Here is a 22098-nt window from a genome sequence, read left to right on the forward strand (position 1 = left end):
AGGTAACTTGTGGAGCTGTAGAAACCTTTCACCCTTTAACCTAACCATATCTCTAAGGTAAATAAAGGCCAGGTCTTTAGTGTTGTTTAGAGGTGGACAGAGCTTTAGTTTACAGGCAGGATCAGACTAATGAGCAGCATTGATCTGCCCAGCCTTTACCTTTAGCCCCGAGTCAATGTCCTCAGTGGGGCCTACACACTCACCGTGGACCTGGTTGATCTCAGAGTTGGTTGACAGGATCTCATCTGCCAGTTTCTGTGCGGTGGGCAACACCTCTGTATGATGCACTGATATCAGGTACTGGACAAACTTCTGCAGCTGATCTCTGCTCATCTGGAACAGCGTCTCTGAGATGGGCAGGTGCAGTTTGACCTGCTCGGGCTTCCGTACGCGGTACAGGGCCAGCGCTACCACGTGGGCGCAGTAGAATATGTCCTTGTTGCCGCAGCTACAGGTCACCGCGGTGATCTTACAGCGGTCGAAGCTCACGCTCACGCTGCAGACCATCTCAGGCTGAGAGGACGTGGCCGTGTCTGTTACCGTACCACTCAGATGGAACCCTGGGAAGGAGGAAGAGAGAAGAAGAAAAAACAATGTGTTTCAACAAGCCTTTATTGTGCATCCACTATAAAAAAAAAAGAAGAGGAGAGGTGAAAGAAAGGGGGGTGAGCGATAGGATATAAAAGAGGAGGATATAAAAGAGGAGAGGGGGAAAAAAAAAGACAGGGCTATGAACTTCAAGCCCATTATGATTGGGACGTCATGCAGGACTTAGGACACAGAAGCCCAAACCTGTCTAAAACAACACAAAAACATCAGGGAGATGTTAACTAAATCAAGCAATTGACATTTTATTGAATTAAAAATGACAAAGCCATGTCCTCTCAATAAAAGGCATGTCATGGGTAAGGATCACGTAAACCTTCCTAAACCTTATGAAAAGGGGTGCAAAGATATTCAATATTCTCCGAACATAAAAGCATGGCCACATTGAGTACAGATAGACGTCCTGTGGAAGGTTGGGTCAACAACGATAGCAGCACAGATAGAGAGAGTGAGAGATGCAAAGTATGTGTGTGTATCAATAATCTAGCCCGCTCATTTGAATAGTGTTTGATCTCCTCCTGAGCGCTGCGTTTCCAGAGGCGGAGGAGGGGGGGGTCATTATTCCACTATGAATATGCATGAGGAGGGCAGGGCTGCTAGCGCTGGTATTAAAACACACACTGATGAGCATATGAAAGAGACGCAGCCAGCGTGAGATCATGCATTTATTAATATTGGGGAGGGGCCATGGGGACAAGAGTGGTATGATTTAATTTATGTGCTTCATAGAGAGCGCGAGTGAGATAAAAACATATTGGGGCCAAGTGGAGACATACATGCATAAATACGCTTATCAAAAGGGATGTGGCTTGCTGTGATATCAGCAGTGTAATAACAGGGATATCAAAGCTGCTGCCGCTACTCGACATGGGGCCGTGCATTACCAGAGGGAGGCTTGAATACGGCATCCCATACAAGATGAGACCGCAACGAAAGTGGTCGCAACCCGAAGCCTACCCCCATGCTAAAATAAACCCTTTATGAAGAATGAACGGCAAAAATGGGGGAGCAGGTAGAGGTAGACATCTAACAACCCTGCTGATCCTCAACAATGGGGCCCCACAAGGGTGTGTTCTGAGCCCTCTCCTGTACTCTCTGTTCACCCATGACTGCGTGGCCATGCACGCCTCCAACTCAATCATCAAGTTTGCAGACGACACTAGAGTGATAGGCTTGATTACCAACAACGACGAGACGGCCTACAGGGAGGAGGTGAGGGCCCTCGGAGTGTGGTGTCAGGAAAATAACCTCACACTCAACGTCAACAAAACAAAGGAGATGATCGTGGACTTCAGGAAACAGCAGAGGGAGCACCCCCCTATCCACATCGATGGGACAGTAGTGGAGAGGGTAGTAAGTTTTAATGTTCCTCGGCGTACACATCACAGACAAACTGAATTGGTCCACCCACACAGACAGCGTAGTGAAGAAGGCGCAGCAGCGCCTCTTCAACCTCAGGAGGCTGAAGAAATTCAGCTTGTCACCAAAAGCACTCAAACTTTTATAGATGCACAATCGAGAGCATCCTGTCGGGCTGTATCACCGCCTGGTACGGCAACTGCTCCGCCCACAACCGTAAGGCTCTCCAGAGGGTAGTGAGGTCTGCACAACGCATCACCGGGGGGGCAATCTACCTGCCCCCAGGACACCTACACCACCCGATGGCACAGGAAGGCCATAAAGATCATCAAGGACAACAACCACCCGAGCCACTGCCCGTTCACCCCGCTATCATCCAGAAGGCGAAGTCAGTACAGGTGCATCAAAGCTGGGACCGAGAGACTGAAAAACAGCTTCTATTTCAAGGCCATCAGACTGTTAAACAGCCACCACTAACATTGAGTGGCTCCTGCTAACATACTGACTCAACTCTAGCCACTTTAATAATGTAAAAATGTATGAGAAATGTATCACTAGCCACTTTAAACAATGACACTTCATATAATGTTTACATACCCTACATTACACATCACATATGTATATACTGTACTCGATACCATCTACTGCATCTTGCCTATGCAGTTCTGTACCATCATTCATTCATATATTTTTATGTACATATTCTTCATTCCTTTACACTTGTGTGTATAAGGTAGTTGTTGTGAAATTGTTAGGTTAGATTACTCGTTGGTTATTACTGCATTGTCAGAACTAGAAGCACAAGCATTTCGCTACACTCGCATTAACATCTGCATGTGACAAATAAAATTGGATTTGATTTGAACCGGTGAGACTCCATGCTGTTTGTTTGATCCCCACGGCCTTTGGATGGAAGGATTCGGGCCTAAGCCGCGTCTCAGAGCAATAATGCTACTCTTAAAAACAGTGTGTGTGCGCGCGCGCACGTCTCAGAAACCGGTTCAGCGTGTGCTCTCCAACCTTTCACAAGCAAGTACCAGTCCAAAGAGCAGAATAACAAGGACATCAGAAACATGTGCGGTTCATAAAGAGTACTCGGGCAGCTCTGATACACGCCTGTAGAAAAACTAACACCTACCTATCACTTATTGTTTTAGCAGAACAGAAACATACATCATACAATGACGAATAGTGATAAAAGAAATCAAATGGAAACGTCAAACAAAGGTTTGATAAAAACCTATGGCAAACTCTTAAAAGCAGAGTCCAGATAGATTCCATAACACAATAAACACCAAAGCCGATCACATTTTAAGACTGCTGCCATGGCTCGTTATTGGGTGCTCCCTCCCTCTCTTACACACATACAAAACATGAAAACGCACAAAAAACACACACACACACACACCTTTCGCTCCCTCTTCTTCCCCCGACTGCTGGTTGGTATGAGGCCTTCAGTATCTCATGTGCTAGCTATTAGACTGTGTGTTCCCGTCACCTGCAGCTGCAGAGTGCAGCTTAGGGCTGTTGCTGTGTGTTGGAAAGGCCAGGGCGGACTTTCAAAGGAACCGTGGCGGACATTTTTAGAACAAGGCCTCTGTGAGGTTGCCCTAGAAACCCCTCATGACCGGTCTGGTGAAATCACACTTGGCTTCAAGCACACCCTGAGTGTGTGTGTGTGTGTGAGTGTGAGAGAGCGAGTGAGTGAAGAGTGAAAGCGGGAGGAGTGTATGCAAGCAGTAGAGAGTGAGTGTATGTGTAAACCCACAGGGCCTCCGGACCACCCATACACTTGGGGCCCCACATCAAAGCACTAGCCTAGATACTCTCTCTCTCTCTCTCTCTCTCTCTCTCCAGATTTTGAAACCGTATGAGTGGTGATAAGCCAGCAAGCTCTCTCGACCAGCTACAAGCCCTCCTTCCTCTCATTCAACGACATGGGGCCCCCAAAATACCAAAACCCTGATCTTATTTCAGGGAGAAGGAGAGGCCAAAGCCCCTCCAGAATTAACCCACTCCGACCCACAGGAGGAAGAATGTAGGCTTTATATAGGATTTGAGCATTCCCACATTAAAAGACCTAGTTGAGGCTGAGAGGCTGCTTGCCTAAGCACAAAAGCTCTCAGTTTGCAACCACTGGGGTAAATTAGACTGAGCATCATACATATATTTCCAAGTCAATGCAGACAATTCAGCCACAGCGGCGGGTGGTTCATGAAATGTATTTGCTGAATTGGTTTATGAGTAACTGTCACTTAGATATAATATGACACAGTCCTGTGTGTGTGTGTGTGTGTGTGTGGGGGGGTCATAGAGAAGAGGATAGAGAGAAGAGAAGTAAGGCTCATTCGCCACTTTAGCTTTGAGATTTAATCAAATTACCCCAAAGCAGAAGAACGCAACAGAAGGGGATCCTATGGTAGCCAGAGGGATCCTATGGTAGCCAGAGGGATCCTATGGTAGCCAGAGGGATCCTATGGTACCTAAAGAGCATGTTGCTAGTCTGGAATTTCATCGGCCTGAAAGAAGATCTACTGTAGAACCAGAGTTGGGATGCATATCCGTATGGGTCCTGGTCAAAGGTAGTGCACTATATAGGGAACAGGGTGCCATTTGGGATGGACACTTGGAGTTCTGGGTGGAACTAGGAACCCTTCAAAAAGTGAGTGATGTCATCCATCTGAAATGACCTCAAATGGCTTAGTTTATACGTTCATATAAGAAGAAAATAAAGAATCAGAGGTTTCAGGGTGTACACCTCACATGTGTGCAGTCTTACTGGGAGGGGGGCATAAGAGGTGCTTATGTGTATTCCCATGTGTGTGTTAGAGAGAGAAGAGTGTGTGTGGTCCTATAAAGGAAGACCCCGTACAGAGATCATAAACACAGATCAATGCATTAAACAAGGGACGCTGCTTTAGGGGTGTTAAACTGTGTGCGCTCTAGGTTAGGGATAGGCTGGAATAACACAGCTGAGCACCAAGGGCGGCCCTGTTTGTGCCATGACCCCTCTAACAGATATATATATATATATATATATATAAAAACCTTCAAACATTCTGTGAATTTCAATTCCATTACTTGGACATGCAAATGTTACTGCAAATCTGCATATTAATCATCGGGATGGAGTGTGTGTGTGTGTGTGTGTGTGTGTGTGTGTGTGTGTGTGTGTGTTCACGTCTGTGTATGATTGGAGGTGTCATCCTACGGCTGCTGAAATGACAGTCTACTCTGGTCTCGTCGGGTGAAGCCGCCACTTAGTTGTCACACGATCCGTCAGGAATCATTTCCAAACTATCCCTTACAAAATGGAGTCTAATTTGATTGAATTGGACTTTCAGGCCCAGACAGTTTACTGGTCTGTTGAGTGATTCTGTAGCTTGGCAAGAGGATGGCTGTCTTGACTATCCGTGGGACATTCAACTGAACTATCTGGACAGCAGGGCTTTGGCTAGCCTATGTCTGAAACCACATGCCTCAAACTAGGCGTTGGTCTATACATCCCCCAACCATGTGTGGAGTTCATTAAATGGGAGAGAAATTATATATGCATGGAAATGAGCATGCGTAATTACCAAGAGAAGTCCCTCAACGGTCTCTTGGCTGAAGATGAATGTAACGGGTTGGTGTGAGTGTGTGTGAAGATTAATGTACTAGGGATCCATTGAAAAGCCAATGTCAGCTCTTTAAGGCAGAGTGTGTTTGTAAGGACAACCCTCTACATTAGGAAGGGGATTACAGACTGTGACAGAGGGCAAATGAGGCTAGACCTACATTAAAAAAGGCACGATGGCCATAAAGTCATGAGAAATGGTACAAATCCACGCTGAAAAAAAAGCACACTTTAAAAACATTCCACTTGGAAAGTCACCCAAGACACTCCTGACTCCTAAAGTATATCTCCTACTCCCACAAACACACCCGTCCTCTTTCCTTCTTCCTCTCTCGAATATGTGACTCCTCCCTCCCTCAGTGATGCCTAGCCCTAAAGCGTACTACAAGCTCTACACAGACGCAAGATGTGTTCTAATACAAGTATTTTTTTTCATTATAAAACGGAATATTTCACATAGGAAGCTGGAAAGGCTAGCTAGCTTAATGTATTTTTTAGCCAGGCAAAAGCCAGCTAGCCAGGCTGCCAGCTAGCTACTACTAGCAAGGGAAGGCAACTCGTTGCTTTCACAAAATTAAAATTAAATGTAAACGTTGCTATGGGAGTGGGACTGGCGAGGATATCGTGTTACCGAATGGTGTTCACGACACACGCTAAAAATCCCACAACCCACGGATGTAGATCAACGGAGTGACGATTGTAAGTGACCTTAAACTGACCTGCTGTGTGTGTGCTGACGTCACACACCAGACACACACACCCAGAGGGGAAGCTGCATTCCAGCACTGCGCACGCACACACACAAACGCAGAACAAAAACACACACATGGGTGGGAAGCATTGGGAGCGCTCAGCTGTAGCGAGGGAGAGAAAGGTTTCGCCGTCTGGGTTCCTCTGAGCGCAGCACTTCGCCTTTCTGCTTCAGCCAGCTGCCGTTAGCATAACGCAGCCCTACCGGCTCGGACTTAACACCTTCCTTCCTGGAGTCACTTGGGTCGTTTACCATCAACTATTGACATCCAGATTTACTAACACCTCAGCCCCCACCCTAACCACACACATACACTGTCCAAATGAACACACACACGCTGCCCACAGTCCAAGATAACGATGACTAAAAGCCTACACACCCATACATGCCAATTTAACAACTAGCAATCCTGAATGTATGGGTGAGAGAAGTAGTGGGGGTGCTGTGGAACAAACACACACACCTCCCTGGTCCCATCACACAGAGAGAAAAATTAAACACCTAGGAAAACGACAGCTTGGAAGAGCTAACCCCCATACACCAATATTTCATTGTTTGGCATTTTGCATTCACAGTGTACTGCCTACTATCCTGAGAACCCAGATCAATAAGCATAGCTCTCGCACTTCTACACTACTCAAATCTTTTTTGCAACAGTGTCATTTAGGATATAGTCCACATTTACTATCCATTCGTGAATGGCCTGGTTTCAAGTAGTAGCCCATAGACAGGTAGCCCATAGGCAGGTAGCCGTTGAGGGGCATGTAGCCCGTAGGCAGGTAGCCTAGCGGTTAGAGCTTTGGGCCCGTAACTGAAAGGTCGCTAGCTCGAATCCCTGAGCTGACAAGGTGAAAAATCTGTCGATGTGCCTTTGAGCAAGGCACTTAAAGGGATAGTTCACTCAAATTACAAAATGACATTGTTTTGTTACCCTAGAAGCAGTCTATGGCCAAAGTATGACAGCAATCCATGCCTTGGTGTAGTTTCCCTAGCACGGTTTCCACATGATAACGTTTTAGCATTCATGGCACAAATCCCATCAAGTCATATATATTAGATTTGTTCAAAACATCTATAAGTGACTTTTGTTCAGCTTTACAATCCATTTTAGATACTTTCAGATTATTTGGATATGAAATGCTAATAAATCGGTCCAATGACTTGAATGAGATTTGTGCCACAAATGCTAAAACATTACCATGTGGAAACAGTGCCACGGAAACTAAACCAAAGCATGGATTGCGGTCATAGCTTGTCCATAAACTGATTACAGGGTAAGGAAACCAATGTGTCATTTTGTAATTTGGGTGAACTATCCCTTTAACCCTAATTGATAATGGCTGTTTCACACATGTGTATAATACACACTTGTACATGTGTGAATCAGGACACATATTTACACCCACCAAACTATTATATTATTATTATTAAATTCCTCATTGAAAGGACAAAGGCTGCAGAGAGTGAACGGAACCACAACAGCTTACAGACGAATTCATTAGCAATTAGATTAGCTAACGTGTCCTAATAGTTCCTCACTGCCGCAGGCCCTGATTAGCTCCCATATGAAATCGCAAAAGCATGTTACTGCACATATGGTACAAGACACATATCACTACGCCATCTTACCTTTGCACTTAGGCTACTTCACATAGACATACACTGGGCCTTGTCTATCAATTGTCACCAAATTCCATATAAAGTGCACTACTTTCGACCAACACCACTATATAGGGAATATGTTGGGGATAGGGTGTTATTTGAGCTTGACTTTGTCCTTCCTGAAGCTGCCTTTGTCTATGTAGGACAGAGTGAGCCCGGGTCATGCTGCCCAGCACGATTAGAGGGGTAATACATTAGACATGCCATTTTTTTTTTTTACCCCCAAACAGAGACGAGACGTGTCATTCTTCACACTAACCACAGTGGACAAAGCCAGGAACGAGAGGGGAGGAATGGAGGGCTCTCACGTTTAATATCACTTGACACACGTCATCTAGCATCTCTCAGCCCTCCGCTGAGTCTGTGTCAAAGCCTCAGCCGTCACACACAAATATCAAAACAAAGAAAAGGGAAAAAGTCAAACATCTCACCAGCCCAGTGCTGCTATCGACAGATACTGAGGAGGAGAGAGGGAATAGGGAGATGAAGAGGATGAGAGAGCGAGAGAGGAGATAATACTGTTCTTAAGAGGTGGTCGATTCTCCTGCCTGTAGGCAATTCCTGTAAATATTGACGTTGAGGTTAAGGATATTCCCTAAATGGATAGGCTATAAAATGCATAGCTAACATTGTCTCTTAACGCTGTAAGCATCTGACATTATATGCAGGGGCACTTTTCTTTCCTCAAACAAACACACACACACGGAGAAGGCAAAGAGTGGGCCTACTGAACGCGTCAACAACTTGCCTAAGAGCGGTTACTAGATTAGGGAACCGAGCACTCTGAATGGGTCTGCAGCCACTTTTGGTTTCGGTCTCTCCAGCTAAAAAAAACGCAGACAGCTGATATTATCAAAACCCTTTCAGAATCCTATTTCCCTGAAATGGCTCTCATTACTTGTAAATAGCTACCCTTTACTGACGGATGATTGAGAAGAATTGCCCGCTACTAGACAGAAAGGAATATCCCCCCACAGCTCTTTGTTGACATGCGAGGTGCCATGACAACGCTGTCTGTTGTGTGTGTGTGTGTGTTCAGCATGGCTAGCAGACCTATGTAACTGTGTGTAAGTGACCCCCACACACAGTGAGTGGTATCTGACATCACCAGGTAGGCAGCCACAACACATGCTTCACGGTATGGATGGTGTTAGACGGTTGATGAGCTGTGCCTGGTTTTCTCCAAACATAAGCGCTTTGCATTCCGGCCAAAAGAGTTCCATTTGTGTCTCATCAGACCACATAATCTTTTGCCTTATGCTCTCAAGAGTCTTTCACATGCCTTTTGGAAACTCCAGGCGTGCTGTCATGTGCCTTTTTCTCAGGAGTTGCTTCCGTCTGGCTCTACCATAAAGCTCAGATTGGTGAAGTGCTGTCGAGACTGTTGTCCTCCTGGAAGGTTCTTCCATCTCAGCCATGGAACTCTGTCGTTCTGTCAAATTGGTCATTGAGTTCATGGTCACCTCCCTGACCAAAGTCCTTCTTACCCAGTTGCTCAGTTGGATCTGACGGCCAGCTCTAGGTAAAGTCTGGGTAGTTCCATATTTTATTTATGGAGACCACTGTTTTACCCTTCCCCAGATATAACTGTGATGAGTCATATATCTCAGAGATCTACAGACAGTTCCTTGGACTTCATGGTATAGCTTCTGCTCTGACATGCACCGTCAACACAGAGTTGGAATAGCCTTCATTTCTCAGAACAAGAATAGACTGACGAGTTTCAGAAGAAAGTTGCGTGTTTCCAGCTACAATAGTCATTTACAACAATGTCTACACTGTATTTCTGATCAATCTGATGTTATTTTAAAATGGACATAAAATGTGCCTTTCTTTCAAAAACAAGGACATTTCTAAGTGACTCAAAACTTTTGAATGGTAGTGTGTGTGTACACCAAAGGTCGACCGATTAATTGGAATGGACATCAGAGACTGTAACGTTCTTTGCTTCACGGAAACATGGCTCACTGGAGAGACGCTATCGGAGTCGGTGCAGCCAGCTGGTTTCTCCACGCATCTCGCCGACAGAAACAAACATCTTTCTGGTAAGAAGAGGGGTGGGGGCGTATGCCTTATGGCTAATGAGTCGTGGTGTGGTCACAAAAGCATACAGGAACTCAAGTCCTTCTGTTCACCTGATTTAGAATTCCTCACAATCAAATGTCGACCGCATTATCTACCAAGGGAATTCTCTTCGATTATAATCACAGCCGTATATATTCCCCCCCAAGCAGACACATCGATGGCTCTGAACGAACTTTATTTGATTCTTTGCAAACTGGAATCCATACATCCGGAGGCTGCATTCATTGTAGCTGGGGATTTTAACAAGGCTAATCTGAAAACAAGACTCCCTAAATTGTATCAGCATATCGATTGCGCAACCAGGGCTGGCAAAACCTTGGATCACTGCTATTCTAACTTCCGCGACGCATATAAGGCCCTGCCCCGCCCTCCTTTCAGAAAAGCTGACCACGACTCCATTTTGTTGATCCCTGCCTACAGACAGAAACTAAAACAAGAAGCTCCCACGCTGAGGTCTGTTCAACGCTGGTCCGACCAATCTGATTCCACACTCCAAGACTGCTTCCATCACGTGGACTGGGATATGTTTCGTATTGCGTCAGACAACAACATTGACGAATACGCTGATTCGGTGTGCGAGTTCATTAGAACGTGCGTTGAAGATGTCGTTCCCATAGCAACGATTAAAACATTCCCAAACCAGAAACCGTGGATTGATGGCAGCATTCGCGTGAAACTGAAAGTGCGAACCACTGCTTTTAATCAGGGCAAGGTGACCGGTAACATGACCGAATACAAACAGTGTAGATATTCCCTCCGCAAGGCAATCAAACAAGCTAAGCGTCAGTATAGAGACAAAGTAGAATCTCAATTCAACGGCTCAGACACAAGAGGTATGTGGCAGGGTCTACAGTCAATCACGGATTACAAAAAGAAAACCAGCCCCGTCACGGACCAGGATGTATTGCTCCCAGGCAGACTAAATAACTTTTTTGCCCGCTTTAAGGACAATACAGTGCCACTGACATGGCCTGCAACCAAAACATGCGGCCTCTCCTTCACTGCAGCCGACGTGAGTAAAACGTTTAAACATGTTAACCCTCGCAAGGCTGCAGGCCCAGACGGCATCCCCAGCCGCGCCCTCAGCGCATGCGCAGACCAGCTGGCTGGTGTGTTTACGGACATATTCAATCAATCCCTATCCCAGTCTGCTGTTCCCACATGCTTCAAGAGGGCCACCATTGTTCCTGTTCCCAAGAAAGCTAAGGTAACTGAGCTAAACGACTACCGCCCCGTAGCACTCACATCCGTCATCATGAAGTGCTTTGAGAGACTAGTCAAGGACCATATCACCTCCACCCTACCTGACACCCTAGACCCACTCCAATTTGCTTACCGCCCAAATAGGTCCACAGACGATGCAATCTCAACCACACTGCCCTAACCCATCTGGACAAGAGGAATACCTATGTGAGAATGCTGTTCATCGACTACAGCTCGGCATTTAACACCATAGTACCCTCCAAGCTCGTCATCAAGCTCGAGACCCTGGGTCTCGACCCCGCCCTGTGCAACTGGGTACTGGACTTCCTGACGGGCCGCCCCCAGGTGGTGAGGGTAGGCAACAACATCTCCACCCCGCTGATCCTCAACACTGGGGCCCCACAAGGGTGCGTTCTGAGCCCTCTCCTGTACTCCCTGTTCACCCACGACTGCGTGGCCACGCACGCCTCCAACTCAATCATCAAGTTTGCGGACGACACAACAGTGGTAGGCTTGATTACCAACAACGACGAGACGGCCTACAGGGAGGAGGTGAGGGCCCTCGGAGTGTGGTGTCAGGAAAATAACCTCCCACTCAACGTCAACAAAACTAAGGAGATGATTGTGGACTTCAGGAAACAGCAGAGGGAACACCCCCCTATCCACATCGATGGAACAGTAGTGGAGAGGGTAGCAAATTTTAAGTTCCTCGGCATACACATCACAGACAAACTGAATTGGTCCACCCACACAGACAGCATCGTGAAGAAGGCGCAGCAGCGCCTCTTCAACCTCAGGAGGCTGAAGAAATTTGGCTTGTCACCAAAAGCACACAAACTTCTACAGATGCACAATCGAGAGCATCCTGGCGGGCTGTATCACCGCCTGGTATGGCAACTGCTCCGCCCACAACCGTAAGGCTCTCCAGAGGGTAGTGAGGTCTGCACAACGCATCACCGGGGGCAAACTACCTGCCCTCCAGGACACCTACACCACCCGATGGCACAGGAAGGCCATAAAGATCATCAAGGACAACAACCACCCGAGCCACTGCCTGTTCACCCCGCTATCATCCAGAAGGCGAGGTCAATACAGGTGCATCAAAGCTGGGACCGAGAGACTGAAAAACAGCTTCTATCTCAAGGCCATCAGACTGTTAAACAGCCACCACTAACATTGAGTGGCTGCTGCCAACACACTGACTCAATTCCAGCCACTTTAATAATGGAAATTGATGGGAAATGATGTAAAATATATCACTAGCCACTTTAAACAATGCTACCTAATATAATGTTTACATACCCTACATTATTCATCTCATATGTATACGTATATACTGTACTCTATATCATCTACTGCATCTTTATGTAATACATGTATCACTAGCCACTTTAACTATACCACTTTGTTTACATACTCATCTCATATGTATATACTGTACTCGATACCATCTACTGTATCTTGCCTATGCCGCTCTGTACCATCACTCATTCATATATCTTTATGTACATATTCTTTATCCCCTTACACTTGTGTGTATAAGACAGTAGTTTTGGAATTGTTAGTTAGATTACTTGTTGGTTATTACTGCATTGTCGGAACTAGAAGCACAAGCATTTCGCTACACTCGCATTAACATCTGCTAACCATGTGTATGTGACAAATAATATAATACATCAATAAAATAAAATGTTAAGTTAAAATAAGTGTTCATTCAGTATTATTGTAATTATCATTATTACAAATAAATAAATAAAAATCGTCCGATTAATCGGTATCGGCTTTTTTGGTCCTCCAATAATTGGTATTGGTGTTGAAAAATCATAGTCGGTCGACCTCTAACTTGAATCCTATTGAACATCTCTGGAGAGACCTGAAAATAGCTGAGCAGCGACGCTCCCCATCCAACCTGAGAGGATCTGCAGAGAGGAATGGGAAAAATTCCCCAAATACAGGTGTACCAAGCTTGTAGCATCATACCCAAGAAGAAGTAAATGAGTAAAGGGCCTGAATACTTATGTAAATGTAATATTTCTGTTTTTTTTATTTGTATAAATTTGCAAAAATTCTAAAAACCTGTTTTTGCTTTTTCATTATGGGGTATTGTGCGTCGATTGATGAGGGGAAAAAAACTATTTTATCCATTTTAGAATAAGGCTATATAACAAAAATGTGGGAAAAGTCAAGGGATCTGAATACTTCCCGAATGCATCACTCATGCACACACAGGTCCCCAATCAATACTTTAAATTGCCCTAACAGCACCAGAACATCAAGATGAAATGTATTTTGAATTTTGTTCCAGCAATACGGTGCATTAAAACTAAATGGTAAATTTACCTAGCTCAGTGGAAACCCTAGGAGCCTCAAGAGTTAACCAATCCTGTGAATGGGTTAGGCAACTCAGGTGTCTATACTGTATGAATAGTGTGTAAACAGTATTTTTGTTGTCTCTTGATTTCTTTCCAATATACAGCTCGTATTTTCTACGTAATTTCTTTTACAAAAATGATTTTAAACGTCGTTGTCTATTACTGTTCTGTACTTTGTCATGTTTTATGTAGAACCCAGGAAGAGTAGCTGATGCATGTGCAGTAGCGAATAGGGATCCAAAATAAACTAAATACCAATGATTCACACACCTAACTGGTATCTATTCTATTCAAATGTGAATTCTATTCCATTAGTAGACAACACAGTATTCAAGGCTGTTATTAACTGCTTGAATCCGGCCTATTACAACATCATCTGTAAAAATGCTAACTCTGACTAATCATATTAATGCAATGTTTCATCTTTTGTTACGTGCCTGTGGTCGGAGATCGTCATTAGCTCAATTTGAGATGGTACACTGGTTAAGCAGGGCGGGGGTTGGGTGGTGAATGGGGGGTACAACCAATGACCGTCGCAATGATAATGGGGGTTCAGAGACCCCTCTGCTGATCAAGACGGCATCCATCCTTGAATTAGGTCAATGATATTTTGTCTAAATGCCATGCTGTTCTGGACAGACAGCCAGAGTGGGAAGAGGGGACAGGTGAGAGGAGTCTCTGGACTAATGTAATTATGGGAGCAGAACCGAACAGTTGACTTGAGCCGAGTTCATTATATTGGTTAGATAGCTAATTACTGCTACAGGCCAATACAATGCAGAAACACACTAGCGTGCGCACACACACACACAGACACACACACAAACACACAAAAGGCATCTTCTTCACATCAATCTTCAGCCAAAACTATTTCTTCTCCACAAATATATCTGATCAAACACTCTGTATGCATCACAGATTTCTTTTGATTGGAAACGCTCTTGAAAAGCAGTCAGTTTCAGTTACAACGCTTTTAGGTATAACCCCCTCCCCCCCTTGCTGTTTGGCTGTTGTCTTCTTCATCATCCTTCTGTTTCCCCCAGAGGCAGGCATTTTGAAGAATCCATATATGGTATGTGAGGTTGTTCTGTTCTAGTTAATAAATGGCAAAGCAGAGAAGACTTTGAAGTCCCCAACAGGTTTGATTCACTTTCATCAACAGCGCTGTCAGCGCCTGGTTTAAACAGCTCAAAGAAAAGTGGGGCTCCAAAGGAAACTTTGAAAGTTCTCCAAAAACGACCACGACAGCAAAGATTGTATTGAGAACCAAGCCTTGGTTGGCCTAATTATCAATGTTGCTGTACTGAAACCATCCTCTGTCACGTCACTGCTGATTCTCAATGGGTTGTCTCGGCCTATTTTACACAAAGGGTAGTAGTATTTGTGTGCGAGTGTCACAGTGCATGTGATTGCATGTGTGCGAGTGCCCCACAGCATGCTACAGCTATGTGTCTCTCTCAACTTTCTCGTGTCAGTACTGTCTGATGTGTCCCCCTGCCCTAGACTAGACTTACAGTCGTCTGTCAAACACACAGAGAAACACTGACAGGTGTCTGACGTGGTTCACGTCTCCCACTGTTATGTGACGCACCAGAGGCCTGGCTCGGCCTCATCACAGCATCCTCCAGTCTGACAGACAGGGATGGGGGACAAAAGGCACTCCCCCCTGGGCAACCATCAAACTGGTCTGGCTTGCCTCGGGACGCGAGAAGGCCCACTTCTCCTGCCCATTGTATTTCCCTACCTCCCCCAACGCCAATCATATGTCACGTTTTATTTTTCAGAGAGCGTGTGTGTGTCTGATTCTGAACTCCCCCCCCCCAATCAATCACATGTCACATGTTTTATTCTCTCTCTGTGTTAGTGTGTGCCCAGGCTGTGTGTAGGGTCGGGCGGGGGTTTGGGGGACTGCTGTCTATATTGGTTATGGTGAAGAGACAGGCAGAGCTGAGCCCATAAAGCATGATTTACCATACAGCTGAGTGACAATTACAGAAAGCAACAAATCTGGTTTCAATCCTGCTTCTCTGGAAACAAGTCTTGTACCAGCCAGAACGGCTCATAAGGCAAGAGCCTATTTCCTGTTTATGTAGGCTAGCGTGATGTACACATCCTACGAAGCAAGCTATATCTACTCAGGCTTTTATAAAGCTAGCCTGCTTCAGTTAGCTTCACATTCCAGGCCAGGCTTAATCTGTACTATGACGGTGGATGTTGCACGTCGTCCGCCTGTCGCTAACTCTAGCAGGCTTGTAACTGAGCATGCATGTCTCACATGGCTAGTTGAAAGCTGAACTCAAGAGACAATTCCCGAAACATCAATCCATGGCGAGTTAGCGCCACATTTTAATTTATGCCGAAATCAAAATGAAAGAAAAGTTCTTGTAAATTCAGCAAGCTATGATGTGAAATAGGCTTTTAGAATTTCCATCTTTATTTTATGACTCATTATCAATGCCGTCTTTGGTTTGCTTATCAATGCACGACCACCTTTTTCGCATTCTATCGATCCTTCTATATGTGGAACCTCTTGTTGCGTTGTGGCCATAGACAAATAACCCATAGAAGGGTTTTTAAACTTCTAAACCTGGCAATTTGACTGTTAAAATCATGGGTACGCATGCAATGGCTGCAAGTCTTGACTTGAATGGTAACTGCCATCTATGGATTATATGTCTATGGTTGTTTGCAGCTGTCAGTTTGCCTCTCGTAAATTTCAACATCAGAAAAATGTGTAATGTGATAGGTATTAACATTATTTTTTTCACACACCAAAAAAAACATTTGATTAATAAAATATTTAAAATCATTCCTCTTCCTCAAATGAAGGGGATGACGACAACATTTGCGAGAGGAAGGGTATCTGATTTCATTGGTCCTCAACTCGTGGCTCAGACACTTAATTCTGAATAAATCTAGTTAGCCCCGAGTTGGCCTGCACCGGTGCAGGTTAGTTGTGAAGGACGAAATCAAATCAAATTTTAATTGTCACCTGCTTCATAAACAACAGGTGTAGTAGCACAATATATACACACACGGGGTACCGGTACTGAGTCGATGTGCAGGGGTAAGAGGAAATTGAGGTAGATAATGTACATACAGTATAGTTGGGGGTAAAGTGACTATGCAACAGAATAGATAAGACAGTAGCAGCAGCGTATGTGATACAGTGTGTAAGTGTGTGTGTGTGGCGAATGTGCCCGTGTCTACATGTTATGTGGGTGTACGTGTTGTGTGAGAGTGAGTGTGTGCGTTGGAGTGTAAGTATGTGTGAGTAGAGTCCAGTGTGTATGCACAGAGTCAAATAGAGTTAGCGCATAAAGGGACTTCCTCTGACACCGCCTGGTATAGACATCCTGGATGGCAGAGAGTTCGGCCCCAGTGATGTAGCGTAGAATTGTACCTGGCTAAAAAGGTGAGCCACTTTTGTGGTACTGGTTATCCCGAGTCGAACTCAAGAGTTGACCGAATTTACCTGGCTAATTCCTCCATGAATACATTTTTGGGGAGGTGCTAGAGCTAAGCGATATGGCCAAAAAGTCATATTGTGATAAATGTAACCATTTTTCTCAATAAAAATAAATATAATGATAGAAAAATGTTTAATGGACAGTTACACGGAACCCAAACCGGCTGCGCACGTGCACCATCATGCATAAATGTATTGTGTCCCCCCACACCAAACACGATCACGACACACAGATTCAAACATCAAAACAAACTCTGAAACAATTATATTAATTTGGGGACAGGTTGAAAAGCAATAAACATTTATGGCAATTTAGCTAGCTAAATTGTCCTGGGATATAAACATTGAGTTGTTATTTTACCTGAAATGCACAAGGTCTTCTACTCCACCAATTAATCCACACATAAAACGGTCAACCGAATCATTTCTAGTCATCATCTCTCATCCGTCCAGGCCTTTTCTTCTCTTGACTTTATATTGCGATTGGCAACTTCCATAAATTAGGTGCATTACCACCACTGACCTCGTTCGTCGTCAGTTACCCACGTGGGTATAACCAATGAGGAGATGGGACGTGGGTACCAGCTTCTATAAACAAATGAGGAGATGGGAGAGGTAGGACAATCTGCATCAGAAATAAAACTGAATTCTATTTTAGCCCTTGGCAACGCAGACAGTCATTGGTGCACGGAAGCAGTATGGGTGCAATAATTTAATAATATAGATTTCTACATTTATTTTGCAACGCTCGCGCACGTGACGTGCCAAATAAGTGCCAAATTAGACAACTGAGACGGTAGCCTATTTCATCTAACATATCCAGAGAATGCAGAATTTATATTTTGATGTGCAACCTGTCAAAATGGGATCCAGAATGATCAGATTTCTATTTGGCACTTTAGAGAATTTGCCGACATCTTTGTGCATATTGACCTAAACAGTAAGAGAGATTGTTACCTCTAAATGTGATATTGTTGCTCTATAGCAATGTAGGTTAATCGCCTAATCGAACAGTAAATGTAGGATAATGTCCTACAAAAAGTTTCCAGCACTAGGCCTAGGCTACTTGATGTAGACTTGTTCGCGCTACGCCCTGCGGGCGCATCAAAACTATACTATAGCCTACTCCGGTTTTAAAGTGGGCCATGAACTCAATATTAAAGAGGTTTGAAATCAAGTATATACTTACAGAAAGCTGCGACTCTTCCTCTGTATCTAGAACAACAGTAGTTGCTTTGAAAACCTTATTTTTTTTAACCACAATTACATTTGAGCAACGGTCATGCTTGTGCTTCTCAGAATGCATCTCTCCCTCCTACGTGTGCACAGTGGGGATAGGGAGTGAGAGTGGCTCACTCAAACAGCAGCCAACAGCGAAACAGACAGGGAGATAGTTTTATAGAAGGAATCCACAATGCATTAGCCATTACTGTTGACCAAATAATTGGTTTTAGAACAAAGTGTAGCAAAATCTGCAAAAATACAAAACATATGCAAAATGCTTTGGTAAGAGGAAGGCAATGTGAGATCAGTAATTTTAGGTTTATTGTCCTAGCTCAACTAAATAGTATCATGAATGATATGACTTAAGCATGGTTACATTTCATTTGCTCGGTTATATCAAAGCTAAGCAGGGCTGGGCTTGGTTAAAACCCTGGATGGGAGACCTGGGTAGCTGTAGATCAAACTCTCCAGTAGGAGGTGCTGCCCAGCCTATAGTTTTTTTTCTGATAGTGGAAATAAACATTGAAGATCTGACTTTGTTTCAAATGACAAATTCAACATATTTTAGATAAAACGTTTTGTCTGCATTGAACATTGTTTACCATGATGACATAAACCTGCAGATACATTTTCACCTTCAAAACAACAGTTCACGTTGATGACTCTTTTCAAATCCAATGTATTTCCCACGTAGATTCCATGTCATAATACGTTGAAACAATGTTGATTCAACAAGTTTGTGCCCAGTGGGGAGTGGGTTTGGATGAAACTAACTATCCATCAGCAACGCCAAATCAAACCATCCCATATGAGCTCAGTCAGAGGTTTAGACTAAACAGCCCAGAGAGGGTTTGTTGTTTCAGAACTATATAGTACACAAATATGGAGCTAGGACCAGAACTAACTGGAGATGAAAACCCCCCAAAAAGGCCTCTGTAGGGGCCTCCATAGGGTAGGGCTAGGGCTGGAGCAGGAACATGGGCTGGGAGCCAGACAAAGGGAGGCTGTAGCTGAGGCAGGGCCAGGGATAGAGATAGCAGCCAGCCAGAGAGAAAGAGCCAGGGCTGGGACAGAGCAAAGGCTGTGGTGAGGTGGTGTGTCTGTTCATACGAGTGTGCATGTATATGCGCATGTGTACGTGCAGGGTGCATGTGTCTGTGGAAGCTAGAGTGTGGTTGAAGGCCAGGGCTAAAAGTGGGGGCCAGAGAGAGCCAGCGCTAGATCCAGAGCTCAGCTGGGGCTGGAGCCAGGGCTAGGGGCCAGGGCTAGGGGCCAGGGGAGGAGGCTGAGTCTGAACCAGGGCCACAAGCTCCAGATATAGTCAGCTGTTCTCCTGGCTGCTGCTGGAGGGAGAGGCAGGATAGAGAGAGAAAGGAGAGGGAACAGAGAAGATGGAGAGAAGGGATAGGGTAGAGAGAAGAGAGAAGTAATGGAGGTTTGGAAGCAGGACAGTGGAAAACCCATTAGAAGCCTATGAGAGAGAGAAAAAAAAAACACAGCACTCAGCACAGACAGACAGAGGGTGGGAACCTCTTAAGGCTCGGGGGGAGTGTTTGGAAGTTTGGATGAAGTTTGGATGAAAGACACACAAAGTAAACTGCCTGTTACTTAGGCCCAGGAGCTAGGGTATGCACATAATTGGTGGCATTGGATAGAAAACACTCTGAAGTTTCTAAAACTGTTAACATAATGTATGTGAGTAAAACAGAATGGATATGGTAGGCAAAGAACCGAGGAAATTCCATCTGGAATTGTTGTTTTTTTATTTATTTTTTTACCCCTTTTTCTCCCAAATTTCGTGGTATCCAATTGTTTTAGTAGCTACTATCTTATCTCATCACTACAACTCCAGTACGGGACGAAGGTTGAAAGTCATGCGTCCTCCGATACACAACCCAACCCACACTGCTACTTGTGTCGGAGGAAACACCATGCACCTGGCAACCTTGGTTAGCGCGCACTGCGCCCGGCCCGCCACGGGAGTCACTGGTGCGCGATGAGACAAGGCTATCCCTACCAGCCAACCCCTCCCTAACCTGGACAACGCTAGGCCAATTGTGCGTCGCCCCAGGGACCTCCCGGTCGCGGCCGGTTACATCAGTACAGCGCCCTTAACCACTGCGCCACCCGGGAGGCCCAAAATTTCTTATTTTGAGGTCACAGGCCATTTCAATGATAGCCTATGGGAAAAACAAATAGATAGTACCCAGATTGCAGTTCCTATGGATTCCACTAGATGTGAACAGTCTTTAGAAAGGGTTTCAGGCTTGTTTTTTGAAAAATGAACAAGTAGTTGTAGTTTTTCCAAGGTGTCCCACATTAGAAAGGTAGTCTTGTTGCGCGGTCTTCATTATTCATCTTCCCTATTGAACATACTATTCTCAGTCTTACATTTTATAGTTTATTTAGATATTAGAGTACCTGAGGATTAATGAGAAACATCGTTTGACTTGTTTGGACGAACTTTACCGATTACCTTTTGGATTTGTTTGTATGCATGTTGAACGGGTGGATTAATGAAATCAATGGCACCAACTAAACATACTTTTTTGGATATAACGAGGGACTTTATCGAACAAAACAACCATTCATTGTGTAGCTGGGACCCTTGGGATTGCAAACAGGAGGAAGATCTTCAAAAGGTAAGTAATTTATTTTATTGCTATTTGGGATTTTGTGACGCCTGTGCTGGTTTGACAAAGTCTTTTGATATGGGGCGCTGTCCTCAGATAATCGCATGGTATGCTTTCGCCGTAAAGCCTTTTTGAAATCTGACAACACAGTTAGATTAACAAGAAGTTAAGCTTTTAAACAATGTAAGACACTTGCATTTTCATGAATGTTTAATATTACAATATTGCAATTTCACCGGATGTTGTCGTAGTGGAACGCTAGCGGGACACCGATGCCAAAGAGGTTGAAAGACTCACTGGGTTTGCAACAGCTCTTCCCTTCCTCTTTCACAAATCCTACATCTCTCCATCCATCCAACCCTCCCTCCCTTCTGTACAGTTGTGGCTCTGCAACAGTCAAGCTATTCATCACCCATGGCCTGTAGTCATGACCCCAATCACACACCCTAATACTCACACAGAGCTGAAAACCCATCCCTGCTGAAGACCCATGTGACGGGACGGAATGAGTGTTTTGAGGGGAACAGAGAGGGGGACTTTGGTCTGTAATGTATTTTTCGTGATGCGTCAGACACTAGTAAGACTAGCTGTCGCCTCTCTGCGGGTTAACGGCAGAGGGATACAATGTGGAATATAGATCAGTGGAAGATGGATGGAGGACCAGGAGCTCCGGTCGGTCCCGCAGGTCCCAGACCAGAGATTAACTAAATATTAGCTGACACAAACACAGGGGAGAGACACAGCTGCTGCTGCTGCCTGCCTCCAGGACAATGGAGACTGCTTTTATCCTCTATAGTCACTGAAGAGTCTCTCTCTCTATCCATCGAACCCTCCCCGCTCTTCTCCATCCATGCTGTATTCTCTCACTCCCTCCCTTCCAGTTGTGGCTCTGCAACAGTCAAGCTATTCATCACCCATGGCCTGTAGTCATGACCCAAAACACACGCCCCAATACTCACAGCGCTGAAAACCCATCCCTGCTGAAGACCCATGTCACGGGACGGAATGAGAGTTTGAGAGGAACAGTGAGAGAGGGAGAGCGAGAGAGAGAAAGCAAGAGAGCGAGAGAGAATCCCCATACTTTAACGATGACAGCTTCCCTATCATAGACAGGGAGA

The 22098-nt window shown here is 44.9% G+C and overlaps 1 protein-coding gene across 1 annotated transcript in view; it reads right to left on the reverse strand.

The window, feature by feature from the left end:
* LOC112248775 (zinc finger SWIM domain-containing protein 6) overlaps positions 1 to 22098 on the reverse strand; it is a 51763-nt gene that overhangs the window by 16356 nt on the left and 13309 nt on the right. Inside the window, exon 2 of the mRNA XM_024418082.2 lies at positions 204 to 560. Coding sequence (XP_024273850.1) covers positions 204 to 560 — 357 coding nt within the window. The remainder of the gene's footprint in view (positions 1 to 203; positions 561 to 22098) is intronic.

This window comes from Oncorhynchus tshawytscha, linkage group LG04 (assembly GCF_018296145.1).
Source record: "Oncorhynchus tshawytscha isolate Ot180627B linkage group LG04, Otsh_v2.0, whole genome shotgun sequence".
NCBI classification, from domain to species: Eukaryota; Metazoa; Chordata; class Actinopteri; order Salmoniformes; family Salmonidae; genus Oncorhynchus; species Oncorhynchus tshawytscha.